This window comes from Rhinolophus sinicus, chromosome 16 (assembly GCF_057876585.1).
Source record: "Rhinolophus sinicus isolate RSI-liver-muscle chromosome 16, RSI-T2T, whole genome shotgun sequence".
In the NCBI taxonomy this organism is placed as follows: Eukaryota; Metazoa; Chordata; class Mammalia; order Chiroptera; family Rhinolophidae; genus Rhinolophus; species Rhinolophus sinicus.
Window position 1 is genome coordinate 126,114,188 of NC_142516.1, and position 16,824 is coordinate 126,131,011.

Consider the following 16,824-nt stretch of genomic DNA (forward strand, 5'->3'; position numbering starts at 1 on the left):
CTATCCTTTCATCCCTAGAATAAATCCCACTTGATATCATGGTTTATGTTCCTTTAAATGTATTGTTGAATTCAGTTTGCTAATATTTTGTTAAGGATTTCTGTATCTCTGTTCAGGAGGGATATTGAGCTGCACTTTTCTTGTGGCACCTTGTCTGGTTTTTGTTATCAGGGTAATGCCGGCCTCCTAAAATGAGTTTGGAAGAGTTCCCTTCTTTTCTATTTATTTTTGGAAGAGTTTGAGAAGGATTGGTAGTAATTCTTCTTTGAATGTTTGGTAGAATTCACCAGTGAAACTATCTGGTCTTGGACTTTGGTTTTGGACTTTGGTTTGTTAAGAGTGGTTTAAACCACCAGGCTTAATATAGTGGTCTTTGCCTTTCGTTATAGTAATTGAAAAATGTTATGGGAATCCATATTTAAATATCCAACAAACTTAAAAATTTTTTAGATTCATTTGAAAAGCATATGTTACTTTTGTTAATCTAGGTTATTTCTCAACCTCAAACCTCACCATTTCTTTTTTTTCTGACATTTGTTCTATGTCTTTCATTGCTCCCAACTGACACATACAGTCCTACTTGTAAATCATGTTAAGTCTTCTGAGACCTGATCCCTTTACAAAATTACACATGCGTATACATATGTAAAGTTAATATTGAATTGATTTATGATCACATAAATGGTAAACAGACATAATTATAGGTGATTATCAAATCAAATCAGTTATGTCTCAGAGGAGAGATAATTCCTGTAGTAGGCTGCGGGATTATTAGTTGTAGCCTAAATATATTGGATGTATTCTAGAATTGGAAATTCTATGACTGAAAATCTAGGAAGTGATCTAAACTTAAAAATGGACGTTTGCTCTTTTATTGGAATAATGCATTATAAGCATTGGATTTTAAAGTGTTTAAAATTTTGAACTAATTTATGAATTAAAGGAAGTATCCACCTTAAGTTAGGTTGTATTCCTAAAATTTGTATTTCAGTTGTATGGTATTTTAAACACAAACAAGTATTGTCTGACTAAATTTTCATGCAGAAACAAGTTTAGAAAAGTCGATGATTTTTAGTAGTGAGCTCACCAACACTTTGTTAATACAAAATGTAGCCCGCCTATAAATACATCTATGCTCTGTGGACTTCTCTGGGTTTGACACACCTAGTCTTTTCCCTGGTAGTAGTTTAAAATATTTTAAATTTGTATATTTGACATTTTTATTTTTTATATCATGTGAGATGTATCTGGAATGAGGAATGGATATTTAATCAAAGTAGACCATAACTAAGATGTCATATACTATAATAAAAGGTAGTGATTGAATAAATCATGAAAATTATAGATGGAGTAAAATATACATTTTTTAAAAGAAGAAAGTCACATTTATTTCATTCTAATGTCTTTTACAATACTGAATCTTATCAATTAAAAGCATTAAAGGAGAAAGACTAATTTCTGGTAGGGTTTTAAATAGAAATGCATATGAATCCATAACTATATAGTGTCACTTCCCAGTTTTACCAACTGATACAAATCTCTTGATTATTGTGGATATAATTATTTATATCATAAAGTTTTTCTAAATGTATACTTACATTTGTTTAAACTTTAAGATAATTGTTAGTTCACATGAAGTTCTAAGAAGTAATACAGAGAGATCCTTTGTGCCCTTTGCCTAATTTTTCCTAATGCTAAAATGTTGTAAAATCATAGTACAATATCACAACTAAAAAATTGGTATTGATACACTTAGGTCATTTTGTTTAGAATTCCCGTTTTACTGTGTGTGTTTTGTTCTGTGGATGAAGAACAGTCCATCACCGCAAGGATCCCTGCCATTGCCCTGTGTAATGTGCACCCTCTTCTCATCCCTGGCTCCTCCTTTGTCCTTTATAAACTCTTCATCTGCTTTCCATCTCTATACTTGCATCATTTCAAGAATATTATATAAAGGAATCATGTGGTATATAATCTTTAGGAATTGGGTTGGTTTTTTTTTACTCAGCATAATTCCCTTGAGACTTATCCAAGTTGTTTGTATTAATAAGTTCTGTTTGTTTGTTTGCTTTTTGCTGAGTGGTATTCCATGGTGGGGCCGTGCCACAGTTTAATCATTCACCCATTGAAGGACATCTGGCTTACAGTTTGTCCTCGAAAATAAGACCTAGCCAGACTATCAGCTCTTATGCATCTTTTGGAGCAAAAATTAATGTAAGACCCAGTAGTTATATTATATTATATTATATTATATTATATTATATTATAGCATATTATATTATAGCATATTATATTATACCCAGTCTTATATTAAAATAATACTGGGTCTTATATTAATTTTTGCTCCAAAAGACCCATTAGAGCTGATGGTCCGGCTAGGTCTTATTTTTAGGGAAACACGGTATTTCCAGTTCATGGCTATTATGAATAAAGCATCTACAAACATTTTTGTACAGGTTTTTCTATACCCTGTTTCCCCAAAAATAAGACCTAGCTGGACAATCAGCTCTAATATGTCTTTTGAAGCAAAAATTAATATAAAACCCGGTCTTATGTTGTATAAGACGTTATATTATATTATATTATATTATATTATATTATATTATATTATATTATATTATATTATATTATATTATATTATATTATATTATATTATAGTAAAAGAAGACCGGGACTTATATTAATTTTTGCTCCAAAAGATGCGTTAGAGCTGATTGTCTGGCTAGGTCTTATGTTCGGGGAAACACGGTAGTAATTGCATTTTTGTTCGATAAGAAGCTGCCAAACTGTTTTCTACAGAGGTTGTACTTTTCACCTTCCCACCAGCAGTGTATGTGAGAGATTCAGTTTTTTGCATCCTTCCCAGCACTAGTATTGTCATTATTTTTGTTTTATATGAGAAAATACGGTTTGCTATGGATATTAATCAAATGGATGCTTTAATGAGTTATGGATATTAATGTATAATTTAGCTAAAATATACAATAAAAATAGTGATGCAACAAATCAGGAATATTATAAAATTGAGTAAAATATACTTTTAATATACCTTAAATGCTAATACTTAATGAAGAAATTAATTTATACTTTTAATGTAGGTAGGAAGAGGGCAGATATTATTATGTCCAAGCTTAATTAAAGATTTTAGAAAGTGATGATTTGCTAACACCACTTCAAAATTTATTACTTTGTTTTTCTTTTCTTTATTTTTCTTTTCTTTCATGGGACTTGCTTAAACCCATTAGCCTTGATACTTTTTTAAAATCTCAGAAATAGAATGAAAAGAGAAACAGATTTTCCTGATGTGACAAAAGTTGAAAAAGAGGGCTATGAAGGAGGAAAGGAGTCCAGGAGAATGCATGAGGAGCAGGAGCGGGTTGCTGGCCAGAAGGGGACTTGCTCATGGCATCTTAAGGGAGAAAGAGAGGCGCAGTGAAGGACGTTGAGGACCGGCCTTATTTAATCCTTGTGACAACTCTGTGTAAGAAATTACCCCCAAATTTAGCAGCTTAAACAGCAAACATTTATTATTTGATAGTTTCTAAAGGTCAAGAATTTAGGAGCTGGCTTAGCCAAGTGGATCTATTAGGTTAGTGCAAAAGTAATAGCGGTTTTTGCAATTATTTTAAACTTTTAAATCGCAATTACTTCTACACCAACCTAATAGCTCAGGGTCTCTAATGAGGATGCAGGTAAGACATTTTGAGCTGGGGCTACAAGTCATCTGAAGACTTGACTGAGACTGGGACGTCTGCTGCTAAGATGACTGACTCACAGGCTTTGGCCCCAAACCTCAGTCCCCTAGCACGTGGACCTCCCCAAGGAGCTTCTTATCATCAAGACATGGTATCTGGCTTCCCCAGAGCGAGTGATCCAAGTGAAGCTTCTTCTACTGAGGAAGCCACAGTGTCTTTTTGAGCTAGTGTTAGAAGTCACACACACTCATTTCTGCCATATTCTGTTCATTTGAAGTAAGTCACTAAGTGGAACCCACGCTAAAGGGGAAGGAAATTAAGTTCCACCTTGTGAAGGGAAGAGTAACAAAGAATTCGTGGACATGTTTTAAAACTGCCACAAGTGGGTACCTTTATTGTCTCTATTTTCCAGATGAGAAAACTTCTGAATCTGGAGAGGTTAAGTGTCTTGTCCAAGGTGCATAGCTAGTAAGTTGCAGAAACAGGATTTAAATCCCAGCAACCAGGCTCAACATGAATTTTTTTTTTTAAACTACGTATGCTTTACTGCTTTGAATACTTAATCTCTTAAATGCATATTAAAAGGTCACAATGGCTTTATTTCTTCTTCATACTCATCCATATCTGAATATTTATGGATGGAATGACTTGTTTGAACAGATCTGCTTTGTTAAATAACAATTACTCAAACTATGCAGAAGGAGAAAGAAAGATACTTTCTTTTAATATTTTTTCATATGTTCTGCTTATATTTCATTTTGTTAGGCCATGGAAAAGTCTGTATTGTGGGTAGCCCAGGTGATCTTTTTGACATTTTATAGGATTAAAATCCTAAGGGCAAGTGCATGTTAGGGCACAAGAATGCAAAGTTCTGTTTATAATACACTGGATTAATGTATCCGTCTTTAAATTTTCATGTTTTAGCAATGTAAGCCATGTAATTGAATGAAGAGTAGGATTCCTTGGGCTAACCAGGGAAACAGAATAAGCCATTGGAAAGTTGACTAAGGGAAGCCATGGTGGGGTAAGAGCAGGAACAGAGTTAAGGGGTAAAGCTTTCTGTCTTTATAAGGAACTTTTTATTGAACTCTAAGGATCTGACAGCCATATATTGTGTTTGACAGCACTCAGTGAATTTACTAATAATGAGATTAAGTTCTTACATGCAGGCACTTAAATATCTGGTTTCTTATCTAGGACAATTCAAACCCTAAATTCCTGATTTGCCTCTGGTACCCACCTCCCTTTGTGTCTGACAGCACTACACTAAGGACATTTCTTAATAATGGGGTTAAGTGCTTACACGTACAGACACCTCCCCTGCCTATACTTGGGCAGTTTTCAAACCATAAAAATTCTCAATTTGTCTTTTATCCTTTTAGACTAGCGTATAACAGATGCAAGGTGGGACTTTGGTCTTAAGAAGTCCTATCGAAATAAGATTATGAGATCATCTGATTATCAGTTGACGTCGGGTTGGGCTGTGATAGGCTCCTCAAACAACAAACGTAGTCACATGGTGGATCTATTGCTAACTTGTCCCCATTCCTTGTGCATGTTCTGAGCCCTGCATATATGACTTTATGGAATGCCACGTTCCTCCTCCTTCTATATGTGCTCCCGTGAGTCTTCCTTCTTTTCCTGATACTACTGGAAACTTGCTGATCGCCTTGACAAAGGGCACTGGCTTCCATGGCCCTAAATAAAGATATACTACATTTGGTTATTCTACAGATAGGGTCAACCAACTGAATATCAGTCAGGGCAAACACTAGTGGGTCCCTTAAAACTAGGGAGACGTGCATTGTGGATAATTATGTGACATTTTCCTTTAGTAAGGAAAGAGCAATTATCAATTTAAAACTGGAGTCAGTGCAGTGACCCTTTTTATCCTGTGGTTAGTCAGTCCTTGGTGTTTGTAGCAACCTGGACTCTTGAACTCAAACATAACCTCCCCGGGGCTAGGAAAGGAGTGAGTCTTTAAGTCCAGTAGGTATCCATTGTCAGGAAAAGGAACCGGACCATCTGCCTCATCTTGAAGCCAGTGCCAACAGAAACTGGAACTTGACCAAAGGCCGATCAGATTTTACTGAGTTGCAACCAGAATGAAACACCTGGCAGTCCATTTTAATGATTGTGGAAATCCATTTCCATGGTGGCAATACATGAATGGGAGATCATAGGCCAACAGAGCCGCCTTTGGAAGCGAGATGACCAGCAGTCCTCAGTAGGATTCAGTTTTTGCAATATGGTGTTTCAGTTGGTGCTTATAGAATAAGCAAAGAACTAAATCCATTTATACTTTATTTTAAAAGAAAAATAATTTAGCCCGAGTGTAAAACTTACAAACACAGCTCTGGAACCCCCGCCCCGCCTTCCTATCTTACGAGTTGGTACTCCCTTAGTTGTTAGAGAGGGAGTGATCCGTGTGTCCTTGGAAAGCAGGGTGGTCCCAAAGCAAGAACACCCTTTTGACTGTAACCAGATGGTCCTGCTCCTAGGGCCTTGTCTTAGAGGCACTGGTGCCCCCTTGGGTTAGATTTTATTTTTAAAGTAAGTACGAAGAAACATTGACTTGTAGTCAGAATTGAAATGTGAAGCAAATATATGAATGTGTATCTCTACTAGGTCAAGCTTGTCCCTGTAGAGCAAGGATAGGCAGGAAAATGAGAATTTCTAAGGACAAAAGTGGATAGGCAGGACCCAAGGTTTGTATTTTCAAAGAAAGGAGAATACATTTGAGCTTGTGTTTATTCTCTTTTTATAAATAAATAGCTTATGCTCATAAATATTTAAATGCCAAAGTATACAAATATATAAAATGTAAGCTCTATAAATCCCACTTCCCCTTCACACTATTAACACATATGGAACTTCCCACTATTAACATATAGGGAATTTGGTATATATTCTTTCAACACTTTTCTTTTTTTTAATTTTTTACTTGAGCATGTACTAACTTACAAAAACACTGAAAGAATTAAGCTTGGATTTTGAGTAATTTCTGGTGTTTGCTTTTTTATTTAATAATCGAAAACCTTGTTCTATGTCAGTAGATATAGATATCTCCTCACCATTTTAAATGTGCGTGCTGGTGAGTTTGGGCATCTTTTTTAAAAACTCTGAATTATTATTCATTTACATAAATTTGTTGGAATTGGACTTATTTATACATAAGTATGTTTCAGTCATCATCAGTTGACATGTGAGCGATTTTCCTAGTATCCGTTTATTGATCGCTCTTTGTTAATGGATGTAGAGTCCTGAATTTTTTGTAGTCCGTTGCAATTTCAGTTTGTTTTTCTTTTTATCATTTTTCTCCCTTGATTCTGGTTGTTTTTGTCTCATTTCTCTTTTTCTTCTTCTAAATTTCTATCTCTTACAGTGTTAATGTCTTTTGTCTTTTTGTCATATATGAGTGGTTATCATTTGATGTTGTGCTAACTGTATGCATATGATTGTGACTGGAAAGTGTGTTCACCACGTAGTTACCAGAGGTGCCGACAAGCAAACTCTCACTGTCTCCCATGAATACACAATGTCATTCTGTAGATTTCTAACATAATTCAAGAGCTATTTATAGAGTATGCACTCCGTGCCTAGGACTGTGCTGCTCACTGCAAAAAAAAAAAAAGCCTTCAAATTTTAAAACATCCTTTAAAAGTTCTTCTCTGTGAATCCACTTATGTGTTTCAAAGAATGGTTACTCCAAAAGAATGATTTAAACATACAGCACATTTGAAAGCTTCTTTTGGAGCCTACTTTTGTATGTTTAAAAATGTGGGTAGATGGAGAGAAAGCTTGCAGAGGATAGATGGTCACAGAAGCACCCCCACGGGTTTTAGTTATTAGAATGTTTCAAATGACTGACTATACACAGTTACTCATGAGTCATTAGAAAATAAGAAATTGCTTCTCCTCGTCCTATAAATGTAAGAGGACCTCAAGAGATCATTTTAGAGCAGCTAGACGATTGTCCCTAAGACCTTTTAATAAACATTTAAAACATACAGAGAAAATGCCTATAGTCTTTGAACACTACAGTGTTTACCAGATGTGGCTATTTACTGAAAAGTGTGCATGATTACTCTCTGCTGTGCACTGAAATTAACAAGCATTTATCTGGTGGTTTTTATTTTAATGTTTAGAGTACTTACAAGATAATGCCTGTTCTTCATTAAAGGTTGGACTTTTCCATTTCAAGGGCTGTTTTGGCCTTTCTATCCAAGAAAGCTCAAGACTGACACAATGACTTTACTTGCAGAGAGTTTATTAAATTAGAAGTCAGTCACTGAAATGTGGCTTGTCTTTCCTAGTGGGAGCTGGCAGTGCCATTTCAGAACACATGGTTAGTTTTATCCAAAATGTAACTGTGGCCTCTGCAGGAATGGTACATACCGTGTTTCCCCGAAAATAAGACCGAGCCGGACCATCAGCTCTAATGCGTCTTTTGGAGCAAAAATTAATGTAAGATCTGGTCTTATTTTAACATAAGACCGGGTATAATATAATATAATATAATATAATATAATATAATATAATATAATAAACTACTGGGTCTTATATTAATTTTTGCTCCAAAAGACGCATTAGAGCTGATGGTCCGGCTCGGTCTTACTTTCGGGGAAACATGGTGATAGCTGAGCCAAGAAGGCTCTTGCTCTTAGCATTCGGCACAGGATGATTTCTCCTAGCATTTATTCTTTCAGTCCTATTGGGGTGAAAATGAAGTTGGAGATGCATCCACAGAGTCCATTAGAGTTCCTTTGGGACAGAGCTGTCAGCAGCTTCATGTCTTGAACTTCTATGAGGCATGTTGTGTCCTTGACTAAGAAATGTGTTTCCCCATGTGTCTGCTGCAGTAAACATCTGTGATGCCAGAGGCAGAATGCCAGGCACATCTGTGTCCTCAGACGCTGCTGGTAAATTAAGAGTTGCCCTGGATAATGACTGACCTGCCACAAAGTTCATTTGGGTGTTTTATTTGCTATTGGGGGAGGGAGGGACTTTTTTTTCTGAGCATTTGATCATGGATTTACATGTTTCTTAAATTTTTATCTCACTGTTTGGGTTCCAATTGGTTATTTTGTGAATGAGCTAAGCTTTCTGTTGTCACAGAAGGTCATTTGCATATTTTGTTTCCTTCACTGACAGTAAGCTCCCTGCAGTCAAGAATTGTGTCTTAGGAATAGAAACAGTGGAAATATAAAGGTTGTATGAGATATCAGAGGGGTAGTAGATTGGGGGGGGGGTATGTTTCCACTTTGTGAAAGATATAAATGATAAATGTCTAACTATTACATTGTTTTGTACACCTGAAACTAAAAAAAAAAAGAGAGAGAGAAAGAAAAAAAGAATTGTGTCTTAACTTTGTGATTTCCACAGACATAGCAAAGACAAAACCCAGAAGTGCTTTGTTATTTAATGGCTCAGATAGAAAGTGTGGTGGTGGGAAGAGTAGGGAAGCTAAAATGTTTTCAAATATCCCCATGGTTCTAGGTCCCAGTCACCTAGAATTCATAGACATGTGTGAGTTACATATCTAGGAAGAGCTTTTTCCATTCATTATATACATGATTTCTTTTTAAACTGCTTAATGAAGTCTACAAGTCTGAGGAAGTCTAGAAGGGATTCAAAGCACATGGATTCCCAGCACTTGGATTTAAGTGACCTTTAGTTGTACTCGTAATTTCATAATGTAAGTATTTAAGAATATTTCTCCTAGTCATTGTATCTGTTCTGTCAGAGGAGACAATATCTGTTCAGCGAGAACTGACACATCCTGGCAGGTTTCTGAGACAATGTTGGGTTTCAATAGATTCTAGGAAATGTAAGTTGTGTTCATATGTAAATAAAATGTCAGACATCTTAGTTGCCTCTAATTTAATGAACAAAGCAGAGTTGCTTTGAGCCTCTTGTCATCTCTGGGCAAGTGGCAAACGTAGACCTAACAGCTCTTTTTTCTCCCCCCGTGTATGACTCTTTCCTGTTGAGACACTAAGATAAGAATCTCTTTCTTTGAATTCTGAAACATTTACATAGAAAAGTTTTCTCCATAAACTTGACAATTTTTTGTTATAAATATTGGTATTATTTATAGTTTCCTCAAGAAAGCAAAGTAATAATAAATTAGATAATTCTCAACCCAACAAAATAAACTTACGGTATCTAATACATACTTATTATAGAAAGAAAATACAAATAAGCTAAAAAAAATGAAAATCACTTATATTCTACCACTCAGAGCTAAACCATATAAATTTAAACATTTGGGTATATATATATCCTACAAGGCATTTTTTAATACATGTGTGTTGGCTGTTTTACAGAATGAAACTAAACTATATGTACTTTTTCCTTGAGCATCATTTTTATTGGTTGCTTAATATTACATTTTATGGATATAGATGAACTTTAATTTATATATCAAGTAATCTTGTTGATAATTCCCAGATTTCTAGTGGGTGTTGTTGCTAAATTGTTTGACTTGCAAGTTCGTAAAGCCTTTTTCTTTAGAACAGTACTACAAATGGTAGTTTTATTTCCTAAGTTAATTCCCCAAATACTAATTGACACCTATCATATAGCTTGGCTTCCTTGCTGAACAAATGGTACTCCAGTGTTTAAAACATAGGATCTGCTTCATGTTATTTCCGTGGAAATCTCTATAATCCAGTGAGTACCTGGCATAGAACCAGACATATAATGGACACTCAACAAAATCTGAACTAATGGGAGCGAGGATTCCCTCTCTGCCCAGGGTGTCCTGGCCAGAGCAGCTGAGGAGAACAGATGGGTGTTCACTTTCTGGACTATGGGTAGATGGTTGTGGATGGCAGGGAAGGAACACTGGATAGCTGGGTTCCCTTTGGCAGTTGTCAGTGAGTCAGCCTTAACAGCTTTGATAAAGTTCCTTGGAAAGAGTCTTTATCATTGGCAAAGTTGGGGAAGAAGCAAAAGATATATTAAACAACAAACTTGACCTAATTGATGTTTATAAAACACCCAACAGCAACAGAATATACATTTGTTTGAAGGACACAGAGGACATTTATCATGTTCTGGGCCATAAAACAAGGAATTGAAAAGGTAGTTTTCTAAAAAGTAAAGCATGTACCTACCATATTATCCAGTTATTCCACTCCTAGTTATTTATCCAAGAAGAAAGAAAACATGTCAATACAAAAGCTTGTACAAATTGATACGTAAGTGTTCATAGCCATTTTATTTGTAAAAGCCCCAAACTAGAAATAATCCCAATGTCCTATCAAGAAGTGAATGGATATGGAGTACTATTGTGCTATAAGAAAAGATGAAATAGTACTATTTGCGACAACATGGATGGATCTTGAGATTATTATGCTAAGTGAAATAAATCAGAAAAAGTTGAGAACCATATGATTTCACTGATATGTGGTATATAAAACTGAAAACAACTAAAGAACAAGACAAACAAATAAAGAAACAAAAACTCATGGACACAGACAATAGTTTAGTGGTTACCAGAGGGTAAGGGGGGAAGAGGGTGGTAGATGAGGGTAAAAGGGATCAAATATATGGTGATGGAAAGAAAGAGAACTGACTCTGGGTGGTGACACACCGTGTGATATATAGATGATGTAATATGGAATCATACACCTGAAATCTATGTGACTTTACTAACAATTATCACCCCAATAAACTTTACTTAAAAAAATAAAAATGGATAGATAAACGAACTGCTACTTATCCATATAACAGAATACTACTCAGTAATAAAAAGAAATAGACTTGATACATGCAACAATGTGATTGAATTTCAATATAATTATGCTTAAATGAAAGAAGTCAGACAAAAAGGATACACACTTTATGCCTCCAGTTTATATAAACTTTAGAACATGTACACTGAGCTATAGTGACAGCAGGCAAATCAGTGATTGCCTAGGCCTGACGATGGTAGGACAGGGTGAGAGGAAGACCAAGAGCGCATGAGGAACCTTTTGGAGGTGATGGATGTGGACATTATCTTGTTTGTTTATGGTTTCACAGGTTATACATATGTCAAAATTTACCAAATTATAAACAAGATATACAGTTTTATATATCAATTGTACCTCAAAGCTGTCTAAAATTTGAACATAAACAAACAATAAAATAAGGCATGCATGATACTAGGGCTGTTTATATGCTGTTTCCCCAAAAATAAGACCTAGAGCTATGCATTCGAGCTACTATTTAGGCGTTTGAATTGTTTGATAAATGTTCACATTTATCAAAATTACTGTAACTATGAATGCTGGTGAGGGAAGCAGTGACAAGATAGGTAGGAGAAAACATTGTTTTGATATTTTTTTGAACCTCATTCTATGTTCTTTTGATTAGAGCAGAGGCATGGTAGATTTACTGTCCTCGTGACAGTTTTTTTCTTAAGTTAACAATTATGTGGACCTTCTCCCCACCTCACATTTTTAGAACCAGGCAGTGACTAGTTGGGAAGAAAGTCAGTTTGTGAATTTAAAGCAGCTTGAGGCAGTTCACTCTGAATGATTCACAGAGAAGAGTTGGCTCAATGGCATCTTAGCATTAGAGAACTCATTGTGTCATTGAAAGAATGTAAAATAGGTAGGACTCGTGGAATATTTGAAGAAATGCGGTTTTGAAATTTCAAGTGAAAGCTATTCTCTGGATTCCACTCCTCTGATGACTTCTCATGTTTATTTTCCAGGTCCGGACCCTATTTGTCAGTGGTCTCCCTCTGGATATCAAACCTCGGGAGCTCTATCTGCTTTTCAGACCATTTAAGGTACCTTTTCAGAAATTGTAAAACTAAACAAAAAGTATGTGTATAAGCTTCATGGGGGCTCTTTGGAGGAAGAAATGAAATATTTGAGAAAGTATCCTATAAAGTGATATTTTAAAAAGGTTAATGAGTAAAGGAGATTTAACAACTCAATTCTAAGTGCACTCTCACTTGGGAAAGACTGAAGTTGCCTTTTGTCTTCCTAACAGCTAATCTAGAGAAATCTCTTCTCTTACCGATGTGGACATGAGCAGCTTTAGTGTACCCCCGTCTATCCTCTGCCAGCTGGGGGTGTTCTTCTGAGTACAGATCACCAGAATTACTGATTATGTATTGATATTTCAAATGCAATAATAAAGTCAAGCCCTATCCCTAGGAGATTCTTTATTAGTTGAAATAGTTCTGTTAATAGTATTCTTCGGAGACACAATAAGTTAAATAGGCTTTTGTGAATTAGACTAGGAACCTAACACCACTATTTTTTTCCATAGGAAAAAAAAATGTCCTGAGTTTCAAATAAAGTAAAACAAAATTTTAAAGTATTGCTTGGTATGAGTTGAGGGGACGCTTTCCTGGTGCTTAGGGAACTATTTAATGGCGTGTGACTATCAAGATAGAACTATTTTAGAGATACTTAATGTTGCTGGGATTGAAAACTTAACAGGAAATTGGACTCAAGCCGAAATAACCATGGAGAAACCTTGCAGGTTAGCCTGTGGAGGATAGGAGAAGGCTGAGACTGGGCAAATTGCCGGTTGGAGACTTTGGCACTCAAGGAGTGTACCTAGAAGCCATGATAAATTCCAGGACTGTGTCTGAGCTGGTCGTTGAGGACATGTCAGCAGTCATGCCAGGCCAGGGTCACACTTATGATTAGGTGATGGACCATCTTGATTTCTGACCAAAGATCCATCTCTGTTGAAGCAGGACTCCAGCCACACAGGCAAGACAGGTTGAGAACAGTATCTAGCTTCTTAGGGAGAGGAAATAGGATGTGACAGCTGAAAACAGCTAGGTAGGAAAGGAAAGGGGAGCCTTAGGAGGCAGCCAGTTAAAACCAACAAAGATAAAACAGAGTCGAGCTTATATGCCAAGGAGGTACTATGTAGTAATGGACCTAATTCCATTCTGACAGCCATCCCCTTAACGAAACAATACTGATGACGATAGAGAGGGAAACAGAAAGGTTATGTATGAGGTTAGCTGAGAAGAAATGGGAAAGAAAAAGGTGTTGTGGATGGAGAGTGCCAACGTCACAGAATTTCCTGAGTTTCTTCCACAGGGTTGCAATTTTTACTCTCTGTCCCTTTTGTAGGATGAGGACTTTTTAAGTAATTGACCACCTTAATGGACAACATACTGTTATGTTTATATATGTATACAGAGAAAGAGATTCAGCCAGCAAGCCTTTATATGAATTATCTCATTTAATTCTCATCACAATCCTTTAAAGTGGTTGGCCTCATTTTTTCAAATGAGGAAAATGAAACTTGAAGCAGTTGAATAAATGTTGCTCAAGTTCACACACATAATAAATGGCAGGGCCGGTATTTGAACCCAAGCAGTCTGACTGCTGTCCCTGTTCTGAATTACTGTGTAATACTGCTTCTCTTCCTGTGACTTGAGAGTACAATTTATTCCTACTAGTGGTGTTGTACTTGAGTGAAATACCCATTTGTCCTTTGCCACTGAGGCCTTCAGGTTTAAGCCTCCAGGTTTTTCAGAGAAAGCGCCTTGAAAAGGAAAGAGGAAGGGCTGTGAATCACCACCTCTTTGGCCAGAAGAGCTCAAGGTCTTTGAGGTGAAATGTTTACAGTAGCTAATTGGTCATGAGTTCTCTGCTGGGAAGATATGAGAATGAATCAATCTCAACATCCTGCCCAGAAACGCTATGCTGAAGTCAGGACTCTGCTACATTCCTAACAACCATCTTTTAATTAAAGTCCCTGGAGGTTGACTCTAGTCTGCAAATCTGTCTCTGCACTGATATGTGTGGTGGTCAATCCTGTCAAGTGGTGTTTTTTCCCCCTCTTGTGTCACCCATCAGTGCAAGCCACAGCCATTGATTACTTTCAGAAATAAACACACTTTGTTATCCTTATCCTCAGGAGCCAGGGAGGGGTGAGGGGAGGGAATGAAAACAGTGTTTCTGTCTTCCTTGAGGATGAGCTGCAATAAAAACCCAACAGTGACTTTTTGCATGTCCCATTCGGAATACCAACATGAAAACTGGCTGATTTAATAAATAAGCAAAAGAACTCAACAAGATTTAGCATCACTGCCTGCTTAACCTTTCCTGGCAGTTTTGAAATTTTGATTAACAAGTTCTACCTGGTGCATTCTTAATGTTTCATTGTTGTTATTTTATAGCAAATACACGACCAAGTTATTGCATACTCTGACCTTCATATCTTATTAATTTACCCTCGTCCCTCTCCTTGTTCTATAAAAAAGATATCTGCTGTAGAGACACCCATTTTCCTACTATTGCATAATTTCATGAAAAAAAAATAAGAAAAAGAAACAGATAAACATGCATGAATTCCAGGGCTTGATTTCCTTTAGGCCCCAAGTTTGCAAACATAGATATATATACACACATGCATGGGTGTGCCCGCGTGTGTGTGTGAGAGAGTGCGTGCATGTGTGTGTAATTTGCTTTTCCAGTTAATTTGAGGCATTTGTGAAAAGAGGTAGTCAGTAGTCATAAAGGACTCGTTTTTACTTCAGCAAGATGCTTTTATAATTGCTTTTTTTCCTACTACTTATTTTTTGTCTAAATTTGGTTCTTTATTTTTAGGGCTATGAGGGTTCTCTTATAAAGCTCACATCTAAGCAGGTAAGAATTTTAAACTTGCATATAAATGATCACTTCTACAATAAGTTTGAATTGACTGCCTTTAGGAATGTTACTGTAGCTTAACGTTCTTTATTCCCATTAGGGTTTTATTTTGCCGTTGTTGTTTTAAAATTAAGGGTTTCATGGGTCAGAAATTAGCCCAGGAAAATGATTTATAATTCTGTAGTCTCCTGCTAGGATGACTGAACTGTCCCCACTGGAGGCAAAACTAATACATCCAGCATAGTTATATTGGGATTTATCTGTATATTCAAAAGTAATTATTAGTTACATACAAATTCATTTTTATTCACAATTCTTTCCTGTTTTTTTATTTTTGGTTTGTTTAATGTTAAACAAGCAAACTTTCACAATTGGTATGAGTATCTGGTGGTGAAGAATCATGTCTCTCAGACCCCCTAATTGAGGGTGGTAATCACCTTTGCCTGGTAGTCGGCAAGCTTCTTGAACATTTTCAGCTATATTCTTTTTCTTTCTTTCTTCCTACTGCTGAATACTTGGCAGCTCACCTCCTAATCACTTTTAGTCCCTCAGTAAGGTGTTCTCTGATTCATCAGTAATAAGCTATATTGCAAGCATCCTTCTGGTGGACTGAAAGATACAGAGTCCAAAGGGATTACGACCCCTCTCTCTTTAGTTGGAACAGTATGGTTTACACACCTAATTAAACACAGGACTTTTTAAAGGCATCCCTTGGGATTTGCGATGGAAATGTTCATTTTATAATTTTGATCATGCAGTGAGAGTTCAGGGCTTTTAGCACTGTGTCATTGTATTCCTTGCACTTACAGTGTACTGAAAGGTGATTTTGTTCTCCTTCCATTTAAAAAGGTGAACAGACTGAGGTACAGTGAATTTGATTTAGGAAAGTAGAGCCTCTCGACCCAAGTTTTCCTCTATTCCCTTGTTCACTGCTGCTCACCTTCCAACCCCTTCTAGATTATTTTTATGGTTCTCTAAATCTCCAGCTATGCCCTTGAAGAACCACCCTCACAATCCCTTTGATTCATGTTAGAAATTTGGCTAAACCACTGAGTCATGATTCTTCAGGCCTGACTTTCTTATTTCTACCCAGTGCCTCTGGTCATTTCTTTATCTTAGCTCTTCATCACCTTTGACCCAGAAAAATATCCCCTGATTATTTTTCCCTTCATATTTTTCTTTCCTCAGCCCGTAGGTTTTGTCAGTTTTGACAGTCGCTCAGAAGCAGAAGCTGCAAAGAATGCTCTGAATGTGAGTACTAACGATGTAATCATTGGGGGGTTCCTTACGAATTGGTGGGAAGTATTAGAACCTCAAAAGGAAGGAATATGACTTCTCAATCTAACAGGGAGGGAGTCATCAATTTAGGCCTCTAAAGAGATTTTTCCTAGAATTGTAGTCAGATGTGCAAACTATTAAGTAACACTTTGCTCTTCTCTGGCTTTTACTATAGTGCTCAAAATATCTGATGATGATGGTCTTATTTTTTAATTCAGCCCAATCAT

The 16,824-nt window shown here is 36.3% G+C and overlaps 1 protein-coding gene across 12 annotated transcripts in view; it reads left to right on the forward strand.

Annotated features, from left to right (window-relative positions):
- RBPMS (RNA binding protein, mRNA processing factor) overlaps nucleotides 1-16,824 on the forward strand; it is a 157,863-nt gene that overhangs the window by 56,024 nt on the left and 85,015 nt on the right. For all 12 annotated transcript variants that reach the window (XR_016019455.1, XR_016019454.1, XR_016019452.1 and 9 more), the window contains exons 2-4: nucleotides 12,403-12,480; nucleotides 15,278-15,316; nucleotides 16,508-16,570. Coding sequence is in view for 6 of the 12 variants with exons in the window: in XM_019750510.3 (XP_019606069.1) it covers nucleotides 12,403-12,480; nucleotides 15,278-15,316; nucleotides 16,508-16,570 (180 nt within the window). In the remaining 6 variants the exon portion in view is untranslated. The remainder of the gene's footprint in view (nucleotides 1-12,402; nucleotides 12,481-15,277; nucleotides 15,317-16,507; nucleotides 16,571-16,824) is intronic.